At 48.4% G+C, this 26,111-nt stretch overlaps 2 protein-coding genes across 2 annotated transcripts; both read right to left on the bottom strand.

Moving 5' to 3' along the window:
- Positions 1-23,905, bottom strand: LOC310847132 (uncharacterized protein). Its single transcript, XM_083744690.1, has 7 exons — positions 23,428-23,905; positions 15,442-15,582; positions 15,014-15,175; positions 7,027-7,164; positions 6,700-6,882; positions 1,208-1,375; positions 1-163 (listed from the first exon to the last, which is right to left on the bottom strand). Exons 1-7 carry the CDS (start codon positions 23,522-23,524, stop codon positions 141-143), a joined length of 912 nt encoding a protein of 303 aa, XP_083600816.1. The 5' UTR covers positions 23,525-23,905; the 3' UTR covers positions 1-140.
- LOC310847205 (ring finger protein-like) lies at positions 22,947-25,224 on the bottom strand. The gene has a single exon (XM_083744828.1). The coding sequence runs from the start codon at positions 24,354-24,356 to the stop codon at positions 23,994-23,996; it is 363 nt and encodes a 120-aa protein (XP_083600954.1). The 5' UTR covers positions 24,357-25,224; the 3' UTR covers positions 22,947-23,993.
- Between the last annotated feature and the right edge of the window lie 887 nt (positions 25,225-26,111).

Raw genomic sequence — 26,111 nt, 5'->3', positions numbered from 1 at the left:
TGCCAGAAAGCTCAGGTTTTATTTGGGGATAGATGATCCCACAGCAGCCTCCCCAGAGATAGAAGGAGGGGGCATGGCAACACATTGATGTCTGCTCTGGGGTTGGGGTCTTCTCAGACAAGGTGATCAGGTTGAGGGACTCAGTCCTCCTTAGTGGAGTTTTCTGGGGGAAGAAAAGAAAAAGAGTCAGCCAAGTAATTGGGCATGTGCCCCTTAGGGCAGGCAGTAGCAATGATAGAATAATAGAATTGTAGAGTTGAAATGGACCCCCAAGGGTCATCTAGTCCAACCCCCTGCAAGAAGGAATCTCATTTAAAGCATCCATGACAGATGGTCATCCAACCTCTGCTTATAAACCTCCAAGGAAGGAAAGTTTGCCATCTTCCACTGTTGAATGACTCTTACTTTCAGAAGGTTCTTCCTGATGTTTAGTTGTAATTTCCTTTCCTGTAAGTTGCAGACATTGGTTGGAGTCCTAACATAGCTGTCAACTTTTCCCTTTTCTTGCAAGGAATCCTATTTGGAATAAGGGAATTTCCCTTAACAAAGGGAAATGTTGACAGCTATGAGTCCCACCCTCAAGAGCAGGAGGAAACAGGCTTGCTCCATCCCCCATTTGACAACCCTTTAGGTTTTTGAAGATGTCTATCATATTTCCTCTCAGTCTCCTCTTTCCCAGGCTAAACATTCCCAACTCCCCCAACTGTTTCTCATGAGGCTTGTTTTGCAGACCCTCGATCATCTTGGCCGCCTTCCTCTGCACACCTTCCAGCTTGTCACTATCCTTCTGAAACCGAGGTGCCCAGAACTCAACACACAACTCCAGGTGAGCCTAGAGCAATACTATGACTTCCCTTGATCTGGACACTAGACTTCTGGTGAGGCAGCCTAGGATCGCATGAGCTTTCTTTGCTGTTGCATCACCCATTGGACTCATGCTAAGCTTGTGGTCTATTAGGGCCCCTGTTTCCTTTTCACGTGTACTGCGGTCAAGCCAGATGTCCCCCATCCCATGTGCTTCAAGTGTGGCTCCTCTTGAAGCTCCTCAAGCCCCTTCCTCCATTGTGATAAGGGGGAGATCCACCATCCTTAAGTTTGCCCATGCGCAGGACAGGATGGTGCCAGCAGCCCAGCTGAGATAGACACCTGTGGAGTGCCACAGTCTGCTCCCTGCCCACCACACACACAGAGAGAGAATGAATCTTACCTAAGTTCCCGCAGACCATCATGCACTCCAGCATGGTACGAAACCGATTGCCATTCCCCCCGCAGAGCCCATAGACGAATATATCGCACTTCCTGGTGGCTGAGTTGTAGTAGTAAAATTGTGAATAACCCTCACATGGGCCAGGGTCCTTTGGCAGCTTGCAGACCTCTGAGGCCACAGAAGGGGGAGAAATAGGAAGCAGAGAGGTTTTTCTTAGAGCAGGAAGGTGTCAAGAGTTTTTAATTCCAACTTCATGCTCCCTACATGCATTCCTCTGTAGTGATCAGATGGGATTACTATGAGGTATTATAAAATATGCATCAGGCCATGGTGTCCGCGATGAAAGCATTGCCTTGACTGGGTTTGATTCACTGACAATAATTTCTATTCAAATCCCACAAGCTTCTACATCTATGCCATTTTTTCCTCTACTGCCCATTTCTCTCTGTCTGACAAGCACGTATAGGCATTCTAGGACACAGGCCAGTTGCCGGTTGCTGCACCAGGCATCCTAGGCCATAAAAGATAGTAGGCAGTTTCTTTGATGTACTCTTCCTTGATTTTGTTAATCTTAGGGCCAGGGAATAGTTTTTCACATGAAGGTGATAAAGATGCCTAATCTTTCCTTGCCATCCTTCCTCTCATGTTTACTGCTTGTTTATGACCTCCGGGGTTGCTGAATGCATTCCTCCTTTAGTCCTGTTTTATTTACCCCAGAATGTATGCATGCTTAAATTAGCTTTTGTAGTTTAATTTTGCCCCTTCATGGATCACTGCCTTGCCGTGGTGAAGGGGCTTGAAGAACTCAGAGAAGCTATGAACTATGCCGAGCAGGGCACCCAAGATGAACAGGTCATAGTGGAGAGTTTTGACCAAACGTGATCCACCTGGAGGAGGAAACGGCAAGCCACTCCAGTATCCCTGCCAAGAAAACTCCATGGACAAAGACAACAGGCATATAAAAGATATGACGCTGGAAGATGAGCCCCTCAGGTCGGAAGGCGTCCAACATGCTACTGGGGAAGAGCGGAGGGCAAGTACAAGTAGATCCAGAGCTGATGAAGCGGCTGGGCCAAAGCCGAAAGGACGCTCAGTTGCGGATATGCCTGGAAGCGAAAGGAAAGTCCAATGCTGTAAAGAAAAATATTGCATAGGAACCTGGAATGTAAGAACCATGAACCTGGGTAAGTTGGAGGTGGTCAAAAATGAGATGGCAAGAATAAATATTGACATCCTGGGCATCAGTGAACTAAAATGGACGGGAATGGGTGAATTCAGTTCGGATGACCATCATATCTACTACTGTGGGCAAGAAACCCGTAAAAGAAATGGAGTGGCCCTCATAGTCAACAAAAGAGTGGTGAAGGCTGTAATGGGATGCAATCTCAAAAATGATAGAATGATCTCGATACGAATCCAAGGCAGACCTTTAAACATCACAGTAATCCAAGTTTATGCACCAACTACTTGTGCTGAAGAAACTGAAATTGACCAATTCTATGAAGACTTACAAGACCTTATAGAAGTGACACCAAAGAAGGATGTTCTTCTCATTATAGGGGATTGGAATGCTAAAGTAGGGAGTCAAGCGATAAAAGGAACAACTGGCAAGTTTGGCCTTGGAGATCAAAACGAAGCAGGGCAAAGGCTAATAGAGTTCTGTCAAGAGAACAAGCTGGTCATCACAAACACGCTTTTCCAACAACACAAGAGACGACTCTACACATGGACATCACCAGATGGGCAGCATCGAAATCAGATTGATTATACAGTGGTGCCCCGCAAGACGAATGCCTCGCTAAATGAAAAACCCGCAAGACGAAAGGGTTTTCCGATTTTTTAGCGGCTTCGCAAGACGAATTTCCCTATGGGCTTGCTTCGCAAGACGAAAGCCCATAGGGAAATCTCCGGGGACAGCAGGGAAGCGCAGCGCGCCTTCTACTCTGTTCCCGGACCTGTCCTAAGGCTTGCGGTGGGAAGTCCGGGAACAGAGGACAAGGCGCGAAGGGCTTCTCCTCTGTTCCCGGGGCTTGCGGTGGGAGGAGGGTTTTTCCTCCCCACCGCCAACATTCAGAACAGCATTCTGAATGTTGGCGGTGGGGAGGAAAGCCCTCCTCCCACCGCAAGCCTTCAGGACAGGTCCAGGAACAGAGGGGAAGGTGCGCAGCGTTTCTCCTCTGTTCCCGAACCTGTCTTGAAGACTTGCGTGGGAGGAAGGTTTTCCTCCCCACCGCCAACATTCAGAAGGCTGTTCTGAAGGCTGGCAGTGGGAAGAAAAGCCCTTATCCCCCGCCAGCCTTCAGAAGAGTTCCCGCCTAGGCTGCGGATAGCAGCCTGCTGCCCCGCGCGAGGGGCAGACATTCACCGCTTGGGGAGCCCTGCAGGGGAAGTCTTCTGAAGGCTGGCGGGGGGCAAAAGTCTTTGTCCCCCCTGCCTGCCTTCCCGGGGGCTTTTAAATCGCCCCGGGACAGCGGAGAATTCATCCGCCGTCCCGGGGCGATCTTAAAATGCTGGCAGGCGGCAGCGAAGGCTTCGCAAGACGAAAAACTCGCAAGACGAAAAGACTTGCGGAACGAATTAATTTTGTCTTGCGAGGCACCACTGTATTCTCTGCAGCCAAAGATGGAGAAGCTCTATACAGTCAGCAAAAACAAGACCTGGAGCTGACTGTGGCTCAGATCATCAGCTTCTTATAGCAAAATTCAAGCTTAAACTGAAGAAAGTAGGAAAAACCACTGGGCCGGTAAGATACAATCTAAGTCAAATCCCTTATGAATACACAGTGGAAGTGAGGAACAGGTTTAAGGATTTAGATTTGGTGGACAGAATGCCTGAAGAACTATGGATGGAGGCTCGTAACATTATACAGGAGGCAGCAACGAAAACCATCCCAATGAAAAGGAAATGCAAGAAAGCAAAGTGGCTGTCCAATGAGGCCTTACAAATAGCGGGGGAGAGAAGGCAAGCAAAATGCAAGGGAGATGGTGAAAGATACAGGAAATTGAATGCAGATTTCCAAAGAATAGCAAGGAGAGACAAGAAGACCTTCTTAAACGAGCAATGCAAAGAAATAGAGGAAAGCAATAGAATGGGAAGAACCAGAGATCTGTTCAAGAAAATTGGAGATATGAAAGGAACATTTCGTACAAAGATTTCCATAATAAAGGACAAAAGTGGAAAGGACCTAACAGAAGCAGAAGACATCAAGAAGAGGTGGCAAGAATACACAGAGGAATTATACCAGAAAGAAATGGATGTCTCTTATACCCCAGGTAGTGTGGTTGCTGACCTTGAGCCAGACATCCTGGAAAGTGAAGTCAAATGGGCCTTAGAAAGCACTGCAAATAACAAGGCCAGTGGAAGTGATGGTATTCCAGCTGAACTATTTAAAATTTTAAAAGATGATGCTGTTAAGGTGCTACACTCAATATGCCAGCAAGTTTGGAAAATTCAGCAGTGGCCAGAAGATTGGAGAAGATCAGTCTACATCCCAATCCCAAAGAAGGGCAGTGCCAAAGAATGCTGCAACTACCGCACAATTGCACTCATTTCACACGCTAGCAAGGTTATGCTTAAAATTCTACAAGGAAGGCTCAAGCAGTATGTGGACCGAGAACTCCCAGAAGTGCAAGCTGGATTTAGAAGAGGCAGAGGAACCAGAGACCAAATTGCAAACATGCGCTGGATTATGGAGAAAGCTAGAGAGTTCCAGAAAGACATCTACTTCTGCTTCATTGACTATGCAAAAGCCTTTGACTGTGTCGACCACGGCAAACTATGGCAAGTTCTTAAAGAAATGGGAGTGCCAGATCACCTCATCTGTCTCCTGAGAAATCTCTATGTGGGACAAGAAGCTACAGTTAGAACTGGATATGGAACAACTGATTGGTTCAAAATTGGGAAAGGAGTACGACAAGGCTGTATTTTGTCTCCCTGCTTATTTAACTTATATGCAGAATTCATCATGCGAAAGGCTGGGCTGGATGAATCCCTAGCCGGAATTAAGATTGCCGGAAGAAATATCAACAACCTCAGATATGCAGATGACACAACCTTGATGGCAGAAAGTGAGGAGGAATTAAAGAACCTTTTAATGAGGGTGAAAGAGGAGAGCGCAAAATATGGTCTGAAGCTCAACATCAAAAAAACGAAGATCATGGCCACTGGTCCCATCACCTCCTGGCAAATAGAAGGGGAAGAATGGAGGTAGTGAGAGATTTTACTTTCTTGGGCTCAATGATCACTTCAGATGGTGACAGCAGCCACGAAATTAAAAGACGCCTGCTTCTTGGGAGAAGGGCAATGACAGGCCTAGACAGCATCTTGAGAAGTAGAGACATCACCTTGCCAACAAAGGTTCGTATAGTTAAAGCTATGGTTTTCCCAGTAGTGATGTATGGAAGTGAGAGCTGGACCATAAAGAAGGCTGATCGCCGAAGAATTGATGCTTTTGAATTATGGTGCTGGAGGAGACTCTTGAGAGTCCCATGGACTGCAAGAAGATCAAACCTCTCCATACTGAAGGAAATCAACCCTGAGTGCTCACTGGAAGGACAGATTGTGAAGCTGAGGCTCCAGTACTTTGGCCACCTCATGAGAAGAGAAGACTCCCTGGAGAAGACCCTGATGTTGGGAAAGATGGAGGGCACAAAGAGAAGGGGGCGACAGAGGACGAGATGGTTGGATAGTGTTTTCGAGGTTACCAGCATGAGTTTGACCAAACTGCGGGAGGCAGTGGAGGACAGAGGTGCCTGGCGTTCTCTGGTCCATGGGGTTACGAAGAGTCGGACACGACTAAACGACTAAACAACAACAACAACAACAGTTTAATTTTGTCCCCATGTGGGGTTTTTGAAATGCTCAGAGGAAATCTGATTGGTTCTTACAAACACTGTGTAAAGGGTTCTTTTGTTAATAAAATGGCCTGGACAAGGGTGTGGCGTTACGCACTTCCTCCGAGAGCCTTGCGGTCAAGCCTCGTGTATTATTGTAATCAGGGTCCAGTCCTTTCCTTTGGCCTCAGAACGCAACATTCCTCCATAGGAATAATGCAAAGCCCCTCCATGAAGGGGCAAGGAGTCATGGAGCTATCTCTTTCCAGGCAGAGAGGAATTGTGCCTTGGGCTATTTGGCAAGTCCAGCTCAGGGACTGAATTTGGGGGACCTGCTTGTGGCAGCTGATTCAGATCTCTGCAGCCCTCTTGCCTCTCAACCCTTTACCAAAGCTCCCACCCAAAGCTCTCCTTCCAAGGTCTGCAAAAACACATCAATCCCGAAAAACCTCATTTTCAAAACATGACGAAGCTCATTGGGTGACTTGGGCCAGTCGCTGCCTCTCTTAGCCTCCCTCACAGTGTTGTTGTTCTGGGGATTAAATGAGGAAGGGAGAGAACAACGCATGCAGCCGTGAGCTCCATGGAAATGAAGGTGGGCGATAAACACAATCAACGAAGCCAATAAAATGAATTTCTGGTGGGTCCCACTCTCAGTACCTGGGCTGATTTTCCCGCAGGCTTCCTCGCAGGCCTCCTTTGTCTCAAACATGTTGCGGTTGCCCGAGCAGCCACCGTAGATGAACTGGTTGCACTTCTTCTGTGACGGGTTGTAGTAGTAACGTATCAAGTGTGCGTTGCATATTCCATCTTCAGGCAGCAACTGGCACCTGTCACTGCGAACTGTTGGAGGCAGAATGAATGGAGGTCCATGAGGGGAGCTTCTCAGGCTCCAGGGCACTTAAGTTGGCATTGCGGCTGCTGCCTCCACCAGTTGCCCAGAGAAGAGAGGGTGGGGGGAGAAGGGGTGAGGGGCTTTGCCAGTACCTGAGTCCATGCAGCCCCGGCTGCACCCGGTGAAGCAGCACTTCTGGGTGAGAGGGCAGTCTCGGTCGTCTCTGCAGGTGTCATTGCAGGGGGCAAAGGTGCGCACCAGTTCCACTTTGGGGCACATGCCAGGGTGCTCTGGAAAAAAAGAGATGGGGAGATTGGGGGTGGGAATAATAATAATAATAATAATAATAATAATAATAATAATAATAATAATTTATTTATACCCCGCCCATCTGGCTGAGTTTCCCCAGCCACTCTGGGCGGCTCCCAATCGAGTGTTAAAAACAATACAGCATTAAATATTAAAAACTTCCCTAAACAGGGCTGCCTTCAGATGTCTTTTAAAGATAAGATAGCTGCTTATTTCCTTCACATCTGAAGGGAGGGTGTTCCACAGGGTGGGCGCCACCACCGAGAAGGCCCTCTGCCTGGTTCCCTGTAACCTGGCTTCTCACAGGGAGGGAACCGCCAGAAGGTCCTCAGCGCTGGACCTCAGTGTCCGGGCTGGATGATGGGGGTGGAGACGCTCCTTCAGGTATACAGGACCGAGGCCATTTAGGGCTTTAAAAGTCAGGACCAGCACTTTTAATTGTACTCGGAAATGTACTGGGAGCCAATGTTGGTCTTTCAAGACCAGTGTTATATGGTCTCGGCAGCTGCTCCCAGTCACCAGTCTAGCTGCCGCATTCTGGATTAGTTGTAGTTTCCGGGTCACCTTCAAAGGTAGCCCCACGTAGAGCGCGTTGCAGTAGTCCAAGCAGGAGCTAACTAGATGACCCTTTGTAGCCCTTCCTACTTGACAGAGGCATGTGTCCAGCTTTACCTCTGGAAGGAAAGCCCATGGATGGCCCTACTAAGTCCCTCCATGCTGGGCTGTGCAACATCACCCCCCCTTAAGTCCAGGTTCTCTGACTTTCCCTGCTCACCCACCCACTCCATAAAAACACAAGAAGAGCCTTCTGGATCAGGCCAAAGGCCCATTTTCTCCAGGGGCCAACTGGATGCTTCAATGGGAAGCCCACAAGAAGGACCCAAGCACAAGAGCCCTCTGCCCTCCTGGGGTTTCCAGCAGCTGGCCTTCAGAAGCATCACAGCCTCCAACCGTGGAGGCAAACAGAGACATCCTGCCAAAAGTCACTGAGAACCCTCTCCTCCTCCATGAATCTGCCTTTTAAAGCCATCTAGTGTGGAATCTAGACACTGTGGGATGTAAACACAGGAGCAGTCAATGACAACATTCCTAGAGTGTACATGTTAGAACATGGGGAGGGATGTCTGTCCAGCAAGCAGGTGAACTTCCTGGGGACGGACTTCCTCTGCATGTGACCAGAGGTGGGTGTGGCCTCACCTGTGCAGGTAATGATAAAAGCACAGGGCAGACCAGCCATCTCTCTCTTGCCTCTTGCCTCTCTCTGCCATCTTCCTTCCATGAGGAAACATCTAAGGATGCTCTCTTGGCTCCCAGCCAAGAGAGGAGATAAGGGCTATCTTGCTACAAGATAGATTTCTAAGTGTATGTAACCTTTTTAAGCCTGCCTAACTTCTGGGATCATATTGTGAACAGAACGTGAGTAAACTCTTTTATACTTTTATAAAGACTGTGTCGTGTCTTGTATTTTAAGAGGGAACAAAGGGGAAATTACCAGAGTAATTATTATAGAGGTTCTAGCGAACCTGTGCAAGCGTTACCGTTGCGTACTTAAAGAGGAATGTCTATAAACTCTGCTGATATTTTGGGAACTTGTTAGTACAAGTTGGATAAGGATATAATTAGTCAATATATCCTCTCCTGCACCCCAGAACATTCCCACAAAGGGTTATGGGCCCAGTATTGCATATTTCTGCGTATTTTTGAAGGATTGTGTTGGATTGTGATTTTGAATTGGGTAGTATTTTTTCTGAGTTAACTTCCTGGTAAGCACATGGTCCTTTGTTCCATTGTGCAGTGGGGATTAAGCAACCCCCCCCCCTTCCCTCAGAGTTCACAGTGACCCAAGGCAGTGAATAATTGTTTTGTATTTTTAGATTTTTGAGATTTTGATTTTAAAATTTTGAGAAATTTTGAAATTTTTTGAAGAATTTTCAAATTTTTGGATTTTAAGATGGCTAGAGCAGCTTTTGATAGTGATGCAAAGCTAGGAATGGACAATTTCATACACTGGAAGCAGCGCTTGATAGCATGTTTAGATTATAAGCACATTTTGGAAGCTTTAAAGCCTCAGCCTTCAGGAACAACTGAGGAAGCTTTAGCCAACATAAGTGCTTGGAAACGCATGAACAGCGAAGCTAGACACATAATTTTGAGTGGACTTCGTGATGAGCAGCTATCATTAATAAATAGTACAGATGATGCATCTCAAATCTTAAGAGATATTGAGCGTGTGTATGGAGAATCTAGCATAAACTGCTTCAGAAACTTGGTGTGTAAATTAACCAGAGTGAGGATGAATTCAAAAGAGGAATTCACAGAGCACATCAACAAGTTTACTGAGATTATTCAAAGAATTGATCTGACTCCCAAAGCTTTTGATGAAGATACAAAGATAGCATTTTTGTTATCATCGCTTGGACCACGCTTTAGCGCATTTGTAAGTTTGATGGATCATAGACAAGGTCTGACTTTTAAAGACTTGATTGGTTATTTAAAAGAAGAATGCAGAGATAGAGCTGGATCTCCAGTGAGAAATGCTAGAAGCAAAGACAGCAGTTATGCATCTAGGCAATGTACAAAGTCCAAAGAGATGCCTAAGAAAGTGATTTGTTTCAATTGTAACAAAGAAGGACACATTGCAAAGAATTGCAGGGCTCCTAAAGCCAAGAAACCCCACCCCTTTCAGCCAAAAGGAGAAAAGAAGGGGAAATGTGAATGCACATGGTTACTGCAAGAAAGGAATTTAACTGTCCAGAATCGTGAGAATAAACGTAATAAATGGATTTTAGATTCAGGTGCCAGTTCTCATTTTTCATATAAAAAGGACTATTTTAATGAGATTAATGAGATAAATGATGAAGAAGGTTCTGAAATTGAGATTGCAGATGGCAACATTGTTAAAGCAAAAGGTGCAGGTTCCATGAGTCTGAAATGCAATATAAACAATGAATGCATTGAGAACACAATCTCTAGAGTTTTGTATGTACCAGAGCTGAGCTGCAATTTAATCAGCGTGTCCACTTTGGACAAGAAAGGTTTCCAGATCACATTTGGAAATGGAGAATGTAAAGTGACTAGAAATGGCAAAGTGTTTGCTCAAGGAAAGCTAATCAATGGTGTATATGAGCTTGATCTTTCAGAGAATCAGTCTGCAAAAGTGGCACATTCCAGCCAGAAGGATGAAGCAGATCTGGACCTATGGCACAGAAGGCTTGGACATAGAGACACCAACGTCATTCTGGATCTACAGAAAAGAGATCTTGTAAGAGGTTTGCAGGTAAAGCAGAGCAACAAAGCTCCAGCAAAGTGCATAAGCTGTATTACTGAGAAGGCTGTAAAACCTTCATTTCCACGTTGTGCAGAGCAAAGAAGCAACAAAGTGCTTGACATAGTGCACACTGACATATGTGGACCCATGAATGTTCCCTCACTGGGAAAGAATAGATACATTTTAATATTTCTGGATGACTTTTCAAGATTTTGTGTTGTATATTTCCTCAAAGAGAAGAGTGAGACAGTGGACAAGCTCCAGGAATACATTGCCATGGTCAAGAATAAATTCCAAAGAGCTCCAGCTGTGCTAATGAGCGACAATGGAGGTGAGTACTGCTCAAATGAAATGCAGGCTCTCCTGGCCAAGGAAGGAATTGCACACGTAACCACAATTCCTTACACACCACAGCAGAATGCCATAGCTGAGAGAAAGTTTAGGTCCATTATGGACATGACAAGGTGCATGCTAAAGGATGCATGTTTGCCACAGAAGCTGTGGGCCGAAGGAGTGTACACGTCGGTCTATTTGCAGAATAGACTGCCAACTAAAGGTGCAGAGCGCACACCATTTGAACTTTGGCATGGGAAAGCTCCCAATCTGTCACACATACGTGTATTTGGAAGTCCGTGTTACTTCCACGTGCCCAAGGAACACAGACACAAGCTTGACTCCAGGGCAAAAGCAGGTATCCTTGTGGGATATGCCTCTGGAGGCAAAGGATACAGAATAATGGACTTACAAACTGGTAAGACAAATGCATACCATGCGGTTTATTTTGATGAATATGGAAAAGTAGACACTAAGAACACTGTTGTGGATTCTTCAGATGAGTCAGAAAGGACTCAAGAGTTTGTATATTTCCCTTTTGAGACCCCACAAAGTAATAATCTGCCTTCAAGTGTTACAGCGCCCCCTACAGGCGACGCACCAGAAGACGCAGAGGACCAGAACCCTGGCGGCACCAGAGACGAAGAGGAGGACTCAGATGGGGACGTGCCTGCATTGGAGGAGGATGAGGAAGCTGATGCGGTCGCTGAACCAGAGGTCAGGCGCTCGTCCAGAACCAACAAAGGTGTCCCACCATTACGGTTGTCCTACTTTGCAGGGTCGGCGTTTCCACAGGAACCTTCTACTTGGGAAGAGATACAGGAGATGCCAGCTGCAGAAGCCAGTCTCTGGAGGAAAGCCACGCAGGAAGAGATGGATGCACTGCATCAGAACAAGACCTGGACACTTACTGAGCTGCCTCCCGGTAAGAAGGCCATTGGCAGTAAATGGGTTTTCAAGGTTAAGAAGGGGTCAGAAGGAGAAGTGCAGCGCTACAAAGCTAGACTTGTAGCACAGGGATTTTCACAGCGTTTTGGTGAAGACTATGATGAAGTTTTTGCACCAACGGTGAGGTACAGCAGCGTAAGAATGCTTTTAAGCATTGCAGCCTCCAAGAAAATGAGGGTGAAACACATAGACATTGCTACCGCTTTTCTACATGGGCAGATTTCTGAAGAAATTTACATGAAACAGCCCAAAGGTTTTGTGAAACCACATGAGGCACATTTAGTGTGCAAACTGCAGAAAGGACTTTACGGACTTAAACAGGCTGCTAGAGCCTGGAACCAGAAGTTGCATAAAATGCTGACGCAACTTGGGTACAAGCAAGGCGACGCTGACAAGTGCTTGTACAGTAAGTCAATTAATGGACAATTCTCATATATCCTAGCATTTGTTGATGACCTGATTATTGCCACAGCAAGTGAGAAAGACTATACACAGATAGTAAAACACCTTAGCAAAGAGGTGGAGGTCAAGGAGCTAGGAGATGTCCAGTACTACCTCGGAATCCAGGTGGAAAGAGAAGAGGACGGCTCATTTCTTCTCAGCCAAAGACAGAAGATCCACGAGCTAATTGAGCACATGCAGATGCAAGATGCACATCCAGTTGCTACACCGATGGCCACTGACTTCCTGAAGAATCAGCAGGATTCAAAGCAGTTGCCAGACAACAATGACTACAGGTCGGCGATTGGTAAACTTTTGTATTTAGTTACCACATGTAGACCTGACTTAGCTAATGCTGTGGGGATTCTTAGCAGAAAAGTGAATTCTCCCACTGAGCATGATTGGGCAGGTGTAAAGAGGGTGGTGCGATATTTGAAGGGTACCATGAATTGTAAATTAAGGTTACCAGCCGTCAGAGACCCTAAGTTGGTTGGGTATACTGATGCGGATTGGGCTGGGGATAATGCTGATTATAAATCAACAAGTGGTCATGTTTTCATGTTTGGTGATGGACCTGTTTCATGGGGCAGTTATAAACAGAGCTGTGTAGCATTATCTTCCACAGAATCAGAATACGTTGCAGCAACAGAAGCCTGCAGAGAGATCGCCTGGCTTGATCAACTCATAAAGGACTTTGGGCTGGTGAGAAAAGGGCCTGTCAGCTTGCTGGAGGACAATCAAAGTTGCCTGAAGCTGACGCAGAGTGAGAAGTTCCTGGCCAGAACAAAACACATTGGGGTTAAATACCACTACATACGCCAGATGATCCAGGATGGACTTGTGGAATTATCCTACTGCAGCACCCAAGAGATGACTGCTGACATCCTGACGAAACCCCTACCAAGAGAGAGTTTCCAGAATCTACGTGTCAAGCTGGGACTCTGGGTGGTTGAATAAAGTTGTTTATGTTTTGTGTATGTTGTATTGCCTGAGAAGGGGTATGTGGGATGTAAACACAGGAGCAGTCAATGACAACATTCCTAGAGTGTACATGTTAGAACATGGGGAGGGATGTCTGTCCAGCAAGCAGGTGAACTTCCTGGGGATGGACTTCCTCCGCATGTGACCAGAGGTGGGTGTGGCCTCACCTGTGCAGGTAATGATAAAAGCACAGGGCAGACCAGCCATCTCTCTCTTGCCTCTTGCCTCTCTCTGCCATCTTCCTTCCATGAGGAAACATCTAAGGATGCTCTCTTGGCTCCCAGCCAAGAGAGGAGATAAGGGCTATCTTGCTACAAGATAGATTTCTAAGTGTATGTAACCTTTTTAAGCCTGCCTACCTTCTGGGATCATATTGTGAACAGAACGTGAGTAAACTCTTTTATACTTTTATAAAGACTGTGTCGTGTCTTGTATTTTAAGAGGGAACAAAGGGGAAATTACCAGAGTAATTATTATAGAGGTTCTAGCGAACCTGTGCAAGCGTTACCGTTGCGTACTTAAAGAGGAATGTCTATAAACTCTGCTGATATTTTGGGAACTTGTTAGTACAAGTTGGATAAGGATATAATTAGTCAATATATCCTCTCCTGCACCCCAGAACATTCCCACAGACACGTATAAGAAAGGTTGTGAAAGTGCTTTTTGAAAAACAGTTTTGAAAAATATATGGAATTTGCCATAGCTCACCATCACCACCTAGTGTTACATTTGTATAATGCACTTAACAACACACTGAAAATGTTTTATTTGTGGCTGTAGAGCTGAGTCCCAGGTTGGTGGCCGCCATCGCTTCCTGTGGGAGTGAGTTCCATAGTTCAACTATGTGCTGCTGTGTGAAGACGTCCTTTCTCCTAATAAACTCCTGTGTTTACAGCTTCATATGCATATCTCTGGATATTTCCATGCCACCAAGAAAAGCCCTGGAATTGTGTTTGGTATGCCAGGACTCACTCCTGGAACATGTGAGGAAATCAGTGAAAGGGGGAAACATCTGAGCTTGTGCAGAGTTCATTTTCCCCTGTTATGCTCCTGCCACTGGCAGCCACCACCATACAGCTTGGCATTAGGGAGTGGAGACTGTGTGAGTGGAAGCCAAGTGGGCTTGAGCCCCAACATCTCTTCCTGGGCAGAATTTAACATTGGTTCTCCCATCCACAAGAACTCAGTTGCTCCCCTCGCCACCCCCATCAGGTCTGTGGGAATGTTCAGGGATGCAGGAGAGGATATATTGTTTGATTATAGCCTTTTCAACTTGTGTAAACAAGTTCACAATTTAGCAGAGTAACATTCCCCCTTTTAAACTCACAGCGGATGTGTTTGCTCAGGCTCACTAAAGCCTCTATAATAACAGTTCTGGTATTTTCCCCTTATTCCCTTATAAAAGATAAGACACGACACAGTCTTCTATAAAAGTATAAGAAGAGTTTACTCACATATCATTCTGTTCACAATAGGATCCCAGAAGGCAGACTTAGCTTAGAAAAGTAACATACACCTGGAAACTATCTCATAAGAAGACAGTCTTTTTGTCCTTTCTCGGCTGGAAGCCTAGAGGGCATCTTTGGCTAAGCAGACGTTGCTTCTTCGATCAAAGTAGTCAAAGAGAGAGAGATGTCAGCCAGTCCAATGCTTTTGTTACCTGCACCAGTGAGGCCACACCCACCTCTAGTCACATGCAGAGGAAGTCTGTCCCAGCCCAGAAGGAAACAGGAAGTTTACCTGCTGGCTGGACAAACATTCCTCCACATGTGTAAACATGTTCACTCTAGGAATGTTGTACTTGACTGCTCTTGTGTTTCACCACAAGGTCCCCATTTCTTTCCCCACCCAAGAAATACCTTCTTCAGCCACCTGGCAAGTCTGTCCACACCTGTTGCTGCAGCACTTCTGGATTGGCAAGTAGAGTCCTGAGCCACAGTCCTGGTCGTTGTTGCAAGTTGTTGAGCAGTTCGCAGGCTGGTCTGGCTGGGGGCTCAGCTTGGGGCAGGAGCCGGGCTGGTCTGGGGATGAAAGGAGAATATAAGAAGCTAAGAAGGGCCTGCTGGATCAGGCCAATGGCCCATCTAGTCCAGCATCCTTTTCTCGCAGTGGCCAACCAAGTCACCCAAAGGGGATCCCTGCCTGAGTTTTCCACCCAGATAGACACCAAACCACCTTGTGTGTATGGATGGGTGGTCAAGAGCACATCTGGGTCAGAAGGTGAGGCAGATGGGAGGTTCCTGACTTCATTTCTTTCCCCCCCCCCAAAAGAGGGGCTGCTGCTTACCCTCAAGTGGGAGCATGCACTGATGCCCACAGGCAGTCTGGCAGCAGCGCTCACTCCCTGGGCAGCTGTTGTCCGTAGAGCAGAACTGGCCGCACTGGGTGTCATTGTTTTGGATCAGAGTAGGACAGGTGCCAGGCTTCCCTGTAATGGAGAAAGAGAGAGAGAGAGAGAGAGAGAGAGAGAGAGAGAGAGAGAGAGAGAGAAAGAAATGGATTACTAAGCCATTACTAAAATGGATTGTTGTTGTTTAGTCCATAGCATAGCACAGTAGAGTTGGAAGGGACCCTGAGGATCATCTAGTCCAACCCCCTGCAATGCAGGAATATGCAGCTGGTCCATACAGGGATCGAACCTGCAACATTGGCATTATCAGCACCATGGTCTAACCAACTGAGCTATCTAGTCATGTCCGCCTCTTCGTGACCCCCTGGACCAGAGCACGCAGGCCCTCCTGTCTTCCACTGCCTCCCACAGTTTGGTCAAACTCATGCTGGTAGCTTCGAGAACAGTATCCAACCATCTCGTCCTCTGTCGTCCCCTTCTCCTTGCACCCTCCATCTTTCCCAACATCAGGGTCTCTTCCAGGGAGTCTTCTCTTCTCATGAGGTGGCCAAATTATTGGAGCCTCAGCTTCAGGATCTGTCCTTCCAGTGAGCACTCAGGGCTGATTTCCTTCAGAATGGAGAGGTTGGATCTTCTAGCAGTCCATGGGACTCTCAAGAGTCTCCTCCAGCACCAGAATTCAAAATCATTAATGGATGGACTAAAATGGATTACTAACCATTTATAATCTTAAAATTCAGATGGGTCTGCAAAGCATACACTTGAAGCATTGAAAGCCAGGGGAAAGAGATGCTTCTTCAACCTCCTTCAGAAGCTGCACCATGGAGGTGTCATCTGCTACTGAGTCGGGTTTCAGGTCCTGGCATTGATTTACAAAGCACTGAACAACTTGGGTCCAGGAGACCCCGGGGATCACCTGAACCCTGATATTCCAGCTCGATCACTGAGATCATCTGCAGGAGCATCCTTGATCATTCCTTGGGTTGCTGAGGCTTCTTTGACAACAACCAAGTTGTCATTGTCCCACTCCTGTGGAACTCTCTGCCACCAGAAACTCAGCAGGAGCCTTCTGTGCCAACATCTAAACACCTGCTGAAAACCTTTCTATTCTTCCAGGCCTGCACAGGCAATTGAGAATATATTCCCCCACAATGGTCTACTGGTGTTTGTTTCTACTTTGTTTTTTGTTTTTAACTTTTAATTGTTATGATACAATACGATAATCTTTATTGTCATTGTCCCCTACAGAACAACGAAATTGAAAAAAATCTACAACGGACATTCAAAAACCAACAAGCTTGCTATCCCAGCTATCCCAGCCTGGTTAACCCCCTAAAAGCTATGATACCCCATTTTAAAATACAATATACTCCCATAGAGACTCCTTACACTGCTTTAAAAACCAAAATCACATTTGGATAGAAACTGTTTCTCAGGCAGCTAGTCTTAGTCTTTATAACCCTGTACCTTCTTCCAGAAGGCAGAAGCTGAAAGAGATCATTTCCGGGGTGTGTACTATCCTGCGCTATCTCTGCAGCTTTCTTACGGCACCTGGAAGCATAGATTTGATCCAAGGTGGGAAGAGTGCACCCAATTATTCTCTCCGCAGTCTTTACAACCCTGGACAGCATTGTTTTTCCCTGGCCGTGCAACTCCCAAACCACACACACAGACCAAAGGTTAATGCACCCTCCACAGTAGCATGGTAAAATGCCATCAACAGGTCCTTTGAGAGATTATTTTTCTGTAGGATAATTATTTTATTGTCTGGTTTTATCTCTTTATATTGCTGTAAACCACTGTGAAATGTTTTATTAAACAAACAAGCAGTACAAATTCAGATACAAAGAAATAGATAAAAATGCAGCAGCATCAGTGAAAAGGGACAATTAAAGCCAGGTAGCTGAATCAATAAATCCTGCCAATATCCGTAGGTGTCCCCCTGTCCCAGGAAGCAGAAAGGGAGCCCAGCTTGCCACAGGGGCATGGACACACCGCGTGGGGTCTTCCCTCCTTCTCTCAGCTTCCCACCACGTGTGTCGCAGGAGAAGAGGGAGACTGAGTGCTGAGTCAGCCTGTGGTTGGGGGGGGACGCCTCTCTCTAGCATGCAGATCCAAACTGACGTGTCAGGCATGGAGGAAAGTCCCAGGGCCAGATCCTACGCCTGCCTGCCAGGACTCCTTCAGCCAAGAGCAGGGAGTGAGCGATGGCTCCTCCCAGGAGAGGGAGGAACAGAAGATGTTATCTGACCTGGCAGAGGCAACGTAGCTCAGGTGGAAGAGGGTGAGACTCTTGACTTCAAGGTCATGGATTTGAGCCTCACGTTGGGCAAAATATTCCTGCATTGCAGGGGGCCCTGGTGGTCTCTCCCAACTCTCCCATCCTGTGTTTCTATGATCCTACGAAGGCTCATGCTAGCTTCACTGTTAGGAGAGAGGCAGCTGAAAAACAGCAATAAAATGAAAGCAGATCAGCAGGAGGAGTGAGTCAAGCAACAAGAAGGTTTCTGTGAGGACATCATAGACAGCAGGGCTCTTAAATATAGGAAGTGTCAGATCATTGCTACACCTTGCCCAATATTGTCGGCACTGGCTGGCAGTAGACTTCATGGGAGATATTCTGCCCACTGAGCTTCAGTCCCATCCCAAAAGGGGAGAGAGGGAAAGACCAGGCGGAAACTATTAGCTTCTGATCACAGAATTATCAGAGGGTAGAGTTGGAAGGGATGCAGACAGTCATCTGGTCCAACGCAGGAGTGATGGCTAAACAGGACACCACAACTTTAATACAGTTTGAAAAACCCAAGCAATGTACAAAGGGGGAAAAATGAATAAACACATTGTAACAATATGTAAAAGCAGCACAGCTACAAAGTGACTCATAATATCCATGTCTGACCAATAGCACTATTCTGAAATGGTTTGGGTAAATTATTATTATCAGGGCTTCTTTTCAGCCGGAACTCAGTGAGTTCCTCTCAGATAGGTGCCATTGCCATTCTGAGAGAATGAGGGAGGTGTTCATGGTGAGTTCTGACACCTCTTTTTCTAGAAAAATAGCACTTTATTATTATTATTATTATTATTATTATTATTATTATTATTATTAGCAAACCACCCTATACTGCAGGACTGCAGGTCTCAGGGCAGTTCACAGGATAAAGTCACAATATAAAAACACGAAATACACAATCAAACAACCCCCCAATAAACGCCAACCCAACAAACCACCCCATGGCATTTTAAAAGGGCATTGGGAGGGCAATCAGCTAAAGGCCTGGTTAGTGAGGAATGTTTTTGCCTGGTGCCTAATGGTTTATAATGAAGGTGCCAGGCAAATCTCCCTGGGGAAAGCATTCCACAAACAGGGAGCCATTGCAGAAAAGGCCTGCTCTTGCGAACATAAAGTTCTTTTTTAAATTCTGAAAACATAAGAACATCGGCCCATAAGATCATTTCACCCACCTCAAGTCTGATCCCTCTTGCCCCTGACAGAGGGATCTATAGGGAAGGGGAAGCTATGGAACAGGAGACGGTGGTTTCCTGGCAATGAGGACTCTTTCAGCTACCCATGCAGGGTTTCATACAGGAGCCCCAAGCCAGAACAGCCAGAAGATGCAGAGGCTCATGGGAATTGCGGCCAATTCAGAGGGAGGCTGCCTTAGAGAGTGTTTCCCATGGGGGCTTAGAAAGATGGAGATTGGGACAAGGGAGTCCAAGGAGACACTCACCTAGAGGCATCTGACCAGACACAGGTCCCAGCTCACCCCAGAAGGCAAGGAGCGCAAGCAGGCAGAGGCCGATGGACTTCATGGCGAAGCAGGTCTGAGTCCCCTGCCTGCACCCAGAAGGCTTTATATCCCGTGCAGAAGGAACTGACAGCACATTTGGGAATCTCTCAGCTCCACCCAGAATGAACAGAAAGCAGAAAGGAATGGATTGGTTGGGAAAGGCTGGAGTATCTGAGTGACTGAAGAGGAACCTTTCCAAGCCAGCACCCCATTCGTAGGCAGGCAATGATGACTCTGTCCTAGGCGTGCCTCTTCTGTTATCAAAATACAAAAGATAGCAGAAATGAGGAGCTGCCTCCAGGTGCTTCCAAGCACCAAGGGAGACCTTGAGTCTGGGTGGCCTTGTGCCTGGGGCATTCAGAAAGAGGGCATCAGCCGTGCCAAAGGGAAAAGGGCCCCTTGGCTGCAGGAGGCAGATGTATTGCCCTCTCCAATGTGGGTGTCATTGCCCACCTGGGCTGCTTTCATGAGAAGAAGAGGTTCCAGGTGAGGTGGGAACAGAGCTGAACTGGGAGAAGGAGGAGAAAGTGCTTACCTGGATACTGGCTGGAGGCAGGTGTCAGTTGACCCCAGAGAGGAAGGAGGCCCACAAGGAGAAGAAGGCCACCCCACCACAGGGTGAACAAGCTAAGTCTACTGCCCAGCCCACAACTTACTTATATCTCCAGAAAACAGGTTCAATGGGGGATTCCTGAAGAAGGTGGTGAAGGAAGAAGGGACAGAGGTCTGGACAGCATCAATAAAAAGGGACAACCCAAGCAAGGTAACTGCCAATTTATGTAGGTGTCCCCCTGTCCCAGGAAGCAGAAAGGGAGCACAGCTTGCCACAGGGGCATGGACACGCCGTGTGGGGTCTTCCCTCCTCCTCTCAGCTTCCCACAACGTGTGTCGCAGGAGCAGAGGGAGACTGAGTGTTGAGTCAGCCTGTGGTTAGTGGGGACACCTCTCTCTAGCATGCAGATCCAAACCGACGTGTCAGGCATGGAGGAAAGTCCCAGGGCCAGATCCTACGCCTGCCTGCCAGGACTCCTTCAGCCAAGAGCAGGGAGTGAGCGATGTTTCCTCCCAGGAGAGGGAGGAACAGAAGATGTTATCTGACCTGGCAGAGGCAATAAAATAAAAGCAGAGCAGCAGGAGGAGTGAGTAAAGCAACAAGAAAGTTTCTGTGAACACATCATAGACAGCGGGGCTCTTAAATATAGGAAGTGTCAGATCATTGCTACACCTTGCCCCATATTGTCGGCACTGGCTGGCAGTAGACTTCACGGGAGGTATTCTGACCACTGAGCTTCAGTCCCATCCCAAAGGGGGAGAGAGGGAACGACCAGGCTGAAACCATTAGCTTCCGATCACAGAACGTTCGGAGGGTAGATTACAAGAAGATCAAACTTTTCCATTCTGAAGGAAATCAGCCCTGAGTGCTCCCTGGAAGGAGAGATCTTGAAGCTGAGGCTCCAATACCTTGGCCACCTCATGAGAAGAGAAGACTCCCTGGAAAAGACCCTGATGTTGGGAAAGATGGAGGGCACAAGGAGAAGGGGACAACAGAGGACGAGATGGTGGGACAGTGTTCTCGAAGCTACCAGTATGAGTTTGACCAAACTGCAGGAGGCAGTGGAAGACAGGAGTGCCTGGCGTGCTCTGGTCCACGGGGTCACGAAGAGGCGGGCACGACTAAACGACTAAACGACAACAACATTTGTAGAAACCCTGGCAGCTCCAAGGCAGCCACTTGCTCCAGCAGCCAAACCGATCCTTCTCGAGTCTCTGTCCCCAGGCAACTTTGCCCAAGGTCTGCCCCCTTGAACAGACCAACACTCACACCTGAAGGTGGACCCTCCATGGCCCCCCACCTGCTGTCCCCTCTGGGCTCTTGGACCAGGGACTGTGGGAAGCACTTGGTTCCTCAGGTACAGCAGAAGGCACACTTCCAGGCTAATAATAATAATAATAATAATAATAATAATAATAATATGTCTTCTAAATAATAAGTCATGATGATGATGATATCTAGTTAGACTGTCTCTGGCACCAAGGTCAAGGCTGCCTTGTTTTCTAATCAGCAGTGTGTGCAGAAAAAGATAAAAAAAATCAAAGTCCACTTTGGAAAGCAACTCCCCTACACATGGGGACACAGCCCAAGGTGCCCGCAGAGCAAACCAAACTGAGGAAACAGCAGGAGGAGAAAGGGTGACACCAAGGAGGTGGATTTGATTCCTATAGGTGCCAGCTGCGAAAGGTGCAAGGGATCCCCCAGAGGTCATCTAGCCCAACCCCCTACAAGGCAGGAATCATAGCTATTAAATCCTAGAATGACTGAACGGGGAAGGGACCCTGAGGGTCATCTAGTCCCAAGGGTGTTGCTTAGGAAATGCTATTCAGCCCCGTGGAACCTTCAATGTAGGGTTCCGCAGGGCTCAGTCCTGTCCCCCACATTGTTTAACATCTACGTGAAACCTCTAAGTGGGATTATCTGGAGGTTTGGAGTCTGATGTGAGCAGTATGCTGATGACACCCAGCTCCCTTTCTCCTTTACATCTGCAGGTGAGGCAGTGGAAGTTCTGGACCAGTTTCTTGCCTCTATAATGGAGCCAACAAACTGAAGCTCAACCCAGATAAGACAGAGTCCCTGTTAGTGGGTGCTTCCCTAGAATGGCTGGCTGGGAGGTTGCCTGCTCTTGATGGGGTTACGCTTCCCCTGAAGGAGCAGGTTCACAGCCTGGGGGTCCTTCTGGATCCTTTGCTTTCGCTTGAGGCCCAGGTGGCCTCAGTGGCCAGGAGTGCCTTCTATCAGCTTTGGCTCGTGGCCCAGCTACGCCCCTATCTGGACAGAGACAGTCTAACCCCTGTTGTCTATGCTCTGGTAACCCCAAGGTTAGATTACTGCAATGCCTTCTACGCAGAGCTGCTTCTGAAGACAGTTTGGAAACTTCAGCTAGCGCAGAATTCAGCAGCCAGGTTGCTCACCAGGGCAAGACAGTTTGAGCCTATTGCACCAATCCTGGTCCCACTGCTCTGGCTGCCAATTAGTTTTCAGGCCCAATTAAAGGTCCAATTTTGACCTATAAAGCTTTAAACAGCTTAGGACCGCAATACCCCAAGGACTGCCAATAATAATAATAATAATAATAATAATAATTTATTATTTATACCCCGCCCATCTGGCTGGGCCTCCCCAGCCACTCTGGGCGGCTTCCATAGAAACCAAAAACACAGTAAAATATCTGAAGAAGTGTGCATGCACACGAAAGCTCATACCAAGAACTGACTTAGTTGGTCTTTAAGGTGCTACTGGAAGGAATTTTTTTGTTTTGACTATGGCAGATCAACACGGCTACCTATCTGTAAGTAAAATATCAGACGTTAAAAACTTCCCTGAACAGGGCTGCCTTCAGATGTCTTCTGAATGTCAGGTAGTTGTTTATCGCTTTGATATCTGCTGGAAGGGCATTCCACAGGGCGGGCGCCACTACCGAGAAGGCCCTCTGCCTGGTTCCCTGTAGCTTTGCTTCTTGCAATGAGGGAACTGCCAGAAGGCCCTCGGCGCTATTTCCCTATAAACCTACCCAGACCCTGAGATCATCTTCTGAGGCCCTTCTTTGTGTGCCTCCTCCTTCAGCGGTCCAGAGGGTGGCGACACAAGAACAGGCCTTTTCTTTTCTTTTTGTGTATAATTTTTATTAAATTTTCTGTTTTACAATTTAGAATATTCATTTAAACAACCTGAAAATGTCAATGACTTCCCTTGTTCTCTTTCCATGGTTCATTTCACATTTCATAAATTCCTTCATATTTTACATAAACTAAACCATTCAGTCATCCATTATTACATCCATCAAGCTTGTTTACACTGTTGAATTTATCTTAATGGTGCCAACGTTTTCAAGCGTACACAAGGCAAGAATCACAGTTATAAGAACATGGGATGGTACAATAGGATGGGATGCCACAGGTCATGTAGCCCAAATGGCTGAAAGGCAAGAATCTCCAATAAAAGGATGGTCTCCCCGAGCCCCTAGCAGGGGGGTGGGAGAGGAGGTACACCAAAGGGCTACAGCAGCTGACTCCATTCCGCAAAAGGGCGAAATAAAATCCTCTTTTACTTGGCCCATAGCTAAACCCTGGAACTCACAGCTGCAGGAGGTAGTTTTGGCCACCAACTTGGACGGCCTTAAAAGGAGAGGTCGATAAATTGATGGAGAAGAGGGATAAGGACGACTCTCAGCCATTATAGCTCTGTTTCTTCAATATCCCATTAGAGGTTTCCGAGCAGAGGTTGGGTGGCCATCTGTCCTGGAGGCTCAGGTGGAGATGCCTGTCTGGCAGGCGGTTGGGCTGGATGGCCCTCGGGTCCCTTTCCCCCTTCCCCACCACTCTGGGCTCCCAGAACGAGGCCACTCTCGTCTCCACTGCCCAAGCCCTCAACACTTTCGCAGCTGCTTGGCCGGCGACAGCAGGAGGGGCGAGGGGCGCCACTTTCGAATTCGAATCCTTTTCGGGCTCTGCAAAGCGCTTCCTGCTCAACCGAAGGCTGCTCTTGAGTTCGAATCCTATTTGCAACGCGCAAAGAGCCTCCCGCTCTCCTGTTGTGTAAAGCGCTTCCTTGCCTCCGAATCCTGCAGCCTTTTGAAAGGCCCGCGCGCGCCCCTCCGGCGAAGATCCGAGTTGGAGAGCCACTCCTCTCCTATCCGACGGAACTCACCGCCACCTCTCCAGGATGGCGAAGAGCAGAAAGACCACCAGCAGCGGCAGGAAGAAGACCAACAGGCTGAGCGTCTCGGCGGCCAGCAGCCCCAGCAGGACCAACCGGTAGAGCCAGCGGCTGCGCCGCTCCAGCCGCTCCAGCCCCTGCACCATCCCGAGCGGGTAGCGCAGGCAGGGCAGGGCGCCGTGCTCGGGGCGGCTGGCGCGGAAGCGCATCTGGAAGCGGTGCTCCAGGCGGCCCCAGACGCCGGGCCGGCGTTCGGGCAAGGGCTCGTATTCCGCGCGCCCGGCCGCCGATTCTTGCGGCGACTCGAGCAAGAGCATCTCTTCCTGTAGCTTCCGGATCTCCCACTCCATCACCGGAGTCTTCTGGCGGCACAGCGGGCAGCGCGCGCGCCCGATTTCGGCGGCGCCCGACGCCTCCAGGACAGCGCCCAGGCAGCGCGCGCAGAGCTCGTGGCCGCAGTTCAGGCGCGACGGGCGGTGGACGTCGCCGTCGTAAAACTCTGTGCAGATCGGGCACTCCGCATCCTCCTCTCCGTCGGGGGACGCGCGGGGCAGCGCCAAAGGAGGCTTGTTCTCGCCCGTTCCCGCCGCGCCGTTCGCATCCTCCGGTCCACCGGGCGCCGGGAGAATGCAGTCGAACTCTCCTTCAGACGCAGACGCCGCCCGCTCGGGCTCAAGCGCGTCCTCGAGGAGCCCTGGGGACTTTCTGGACGCGCCACCCTCCTCGTCGCCACTCGTCGCCGCGTCTTCGGGCACCACACGGTCTCCTTGCCCTGTTGTCGAGGCGACAGAGGCTTCATCTTCCCCCGGCGCTCCCTCCTGGGCCTGGCAAAGGGTGCCGGTGTCCCGCGGGCCGCCCTCTCCTTCCTCCGGTGCGGCGAACCCCTCCGAACCGCTGGGGCTGGCGCTCGAAATCTCCGCGGGCGAACCAGGCCTGGGGCCCGCGACTCCGCCGGTCCAGGCCAGGCTTCGCTCCGTTTGGCGGCGTCGAGGCTCCGGGTTCGAGGTCAGAGAGCTGCGCCAGGCGGCCCCTGGCGATCCTCGGGGGCCGGTTCGGGGGTCCGCGCACCCCACCGGTGGGTGCGGCTAAGCGTCTCGGAGTTCGCCGGCGTCTTTTTGCCGGTAGAGCGGTGAGCGCTTTCGGCTGCCAAATAATACGAGGACAGATTCTCGGCGGACCGGTTTGGCGACTCGCAAGGCGGCTGTTTCCGTATCTGGAGACAGGTGGGCGGCTGCTCAACCGAAGCCACCCACGAATCTTTCGACGGAACGACCTGGCGCCCTTGGGCTGTTGGCTTGTTTTCGACGGAAGGAAGAAGAGGTCGATCCGAGGACGGAGTCCCGAGGATGAAAACGTGGTTCTCTCTGCCCCCCCCCCCAAGCCACTTCATGGTTCGAGGAGAAATGTCCTAAACCGTAGAAGGGGAGGAGAGGAGAGTGGGAAAGGATCCTTCAGATATAAAAGCATAGAGTGGTACAATAGAATGGGATCCCGAAAGTCATCTAGCCAAAACCCCCAGTGGGGCAAGAATCAGAGAGATAAAAACACAGAAGGGGAGAGTTGGAAGGGGTTCCCAAGGGTCATCTAGTCCAACCTGCTGTAAAGCAGGAATCAGAGCTATAACCTCCTAGAAGGGAACCCTAATGGTCATCTAGTCCCACCCCCCTGCCCATAGGAGTTCCTTGGTTGGCTCAAACCACCAACCTTCTGCTAAACAGCCAGACACCCTTAGTCATTGTGGCACTTTCAGGCAAGGTGAAATAATAATAATGTTCCAGTTACAGATAGGTAGCCGTGTTGGTCTGCCATAGTCAAAACAAAATTTTTTTCCCCTTCCAGTAGCACCTTAAAGACCAACTAAGTTAGTTCTTGGTATGAGCTTTCGTGTGCATGCACACTTCTTCAGATACCTGCATGCACACGAAAGCTCATACCAATAACAAACTGAGTTGGTCTTTAAGGTGCTACTGGAAGGAAAAAAAATTGTTTTAATAATAATGTTGTTATTGTTTGGCTGTTTAGCCGTTTCATCGGGTCCGCCTCTTCGTGACCCCCTGGACCAGAGCACGCCAGGCACTCCAGTCTTCCACTGCCTCCCGCAGTTT

This window comes from Podarcis gaigeae (assembly GCF_964106915.1).
Source record: "Podarcis gaigeae genome assembly, chromosome: 6".
In the NCBI taxonomy this organism is placed as follows: Eukaryota; Metazoa; Chordata; class Lepidosauria; order Squamata; family Lacertidae; genus Podarcis; species Podarcis gaigeae.
The sequence above is the reverse complement of the archived record's forward strand: the minus strand, read 5'-3'. Positions and strand labels throughout refer to the sequence as shown.

What these genes read in the sequence shown, in the direction of transcription:
- LOC310847132 (XM_083744690.1), bottom strand. Translation starts at nt 23,524, where the DNA reads ATGGCTGAGAGTCGTCCTTATCCCTCTTCTCCATCAATTTATCGACCT. An exon ending in GTGCATGCTCCCACTTGAGG is followed by an intron (nt 15,176 to 15,441) that starts GTAAGCAGCAGC and finishes TTTCATCCCCAG; the next exon opens with ACCAGCCCGGCTCCTGCCCC. An exon ending in TTGCCAGGTGGCTGAAGAAG is followed by an intron (nt 7,165 to 15,013) that starts GTATTTCTTGGG and finishes CTTTTTTTCCAG; the next exon opens with AGCACCCTGGCATGTGCCCC.
- LOC310847205 (XM_083744828.1), bottom strand. Translation starts at nt 24,356, where the DNA reads ATGGAGTGGGAGATCCGGAAGCTACAGGAAGAGATGCTCTTGCTCGAG.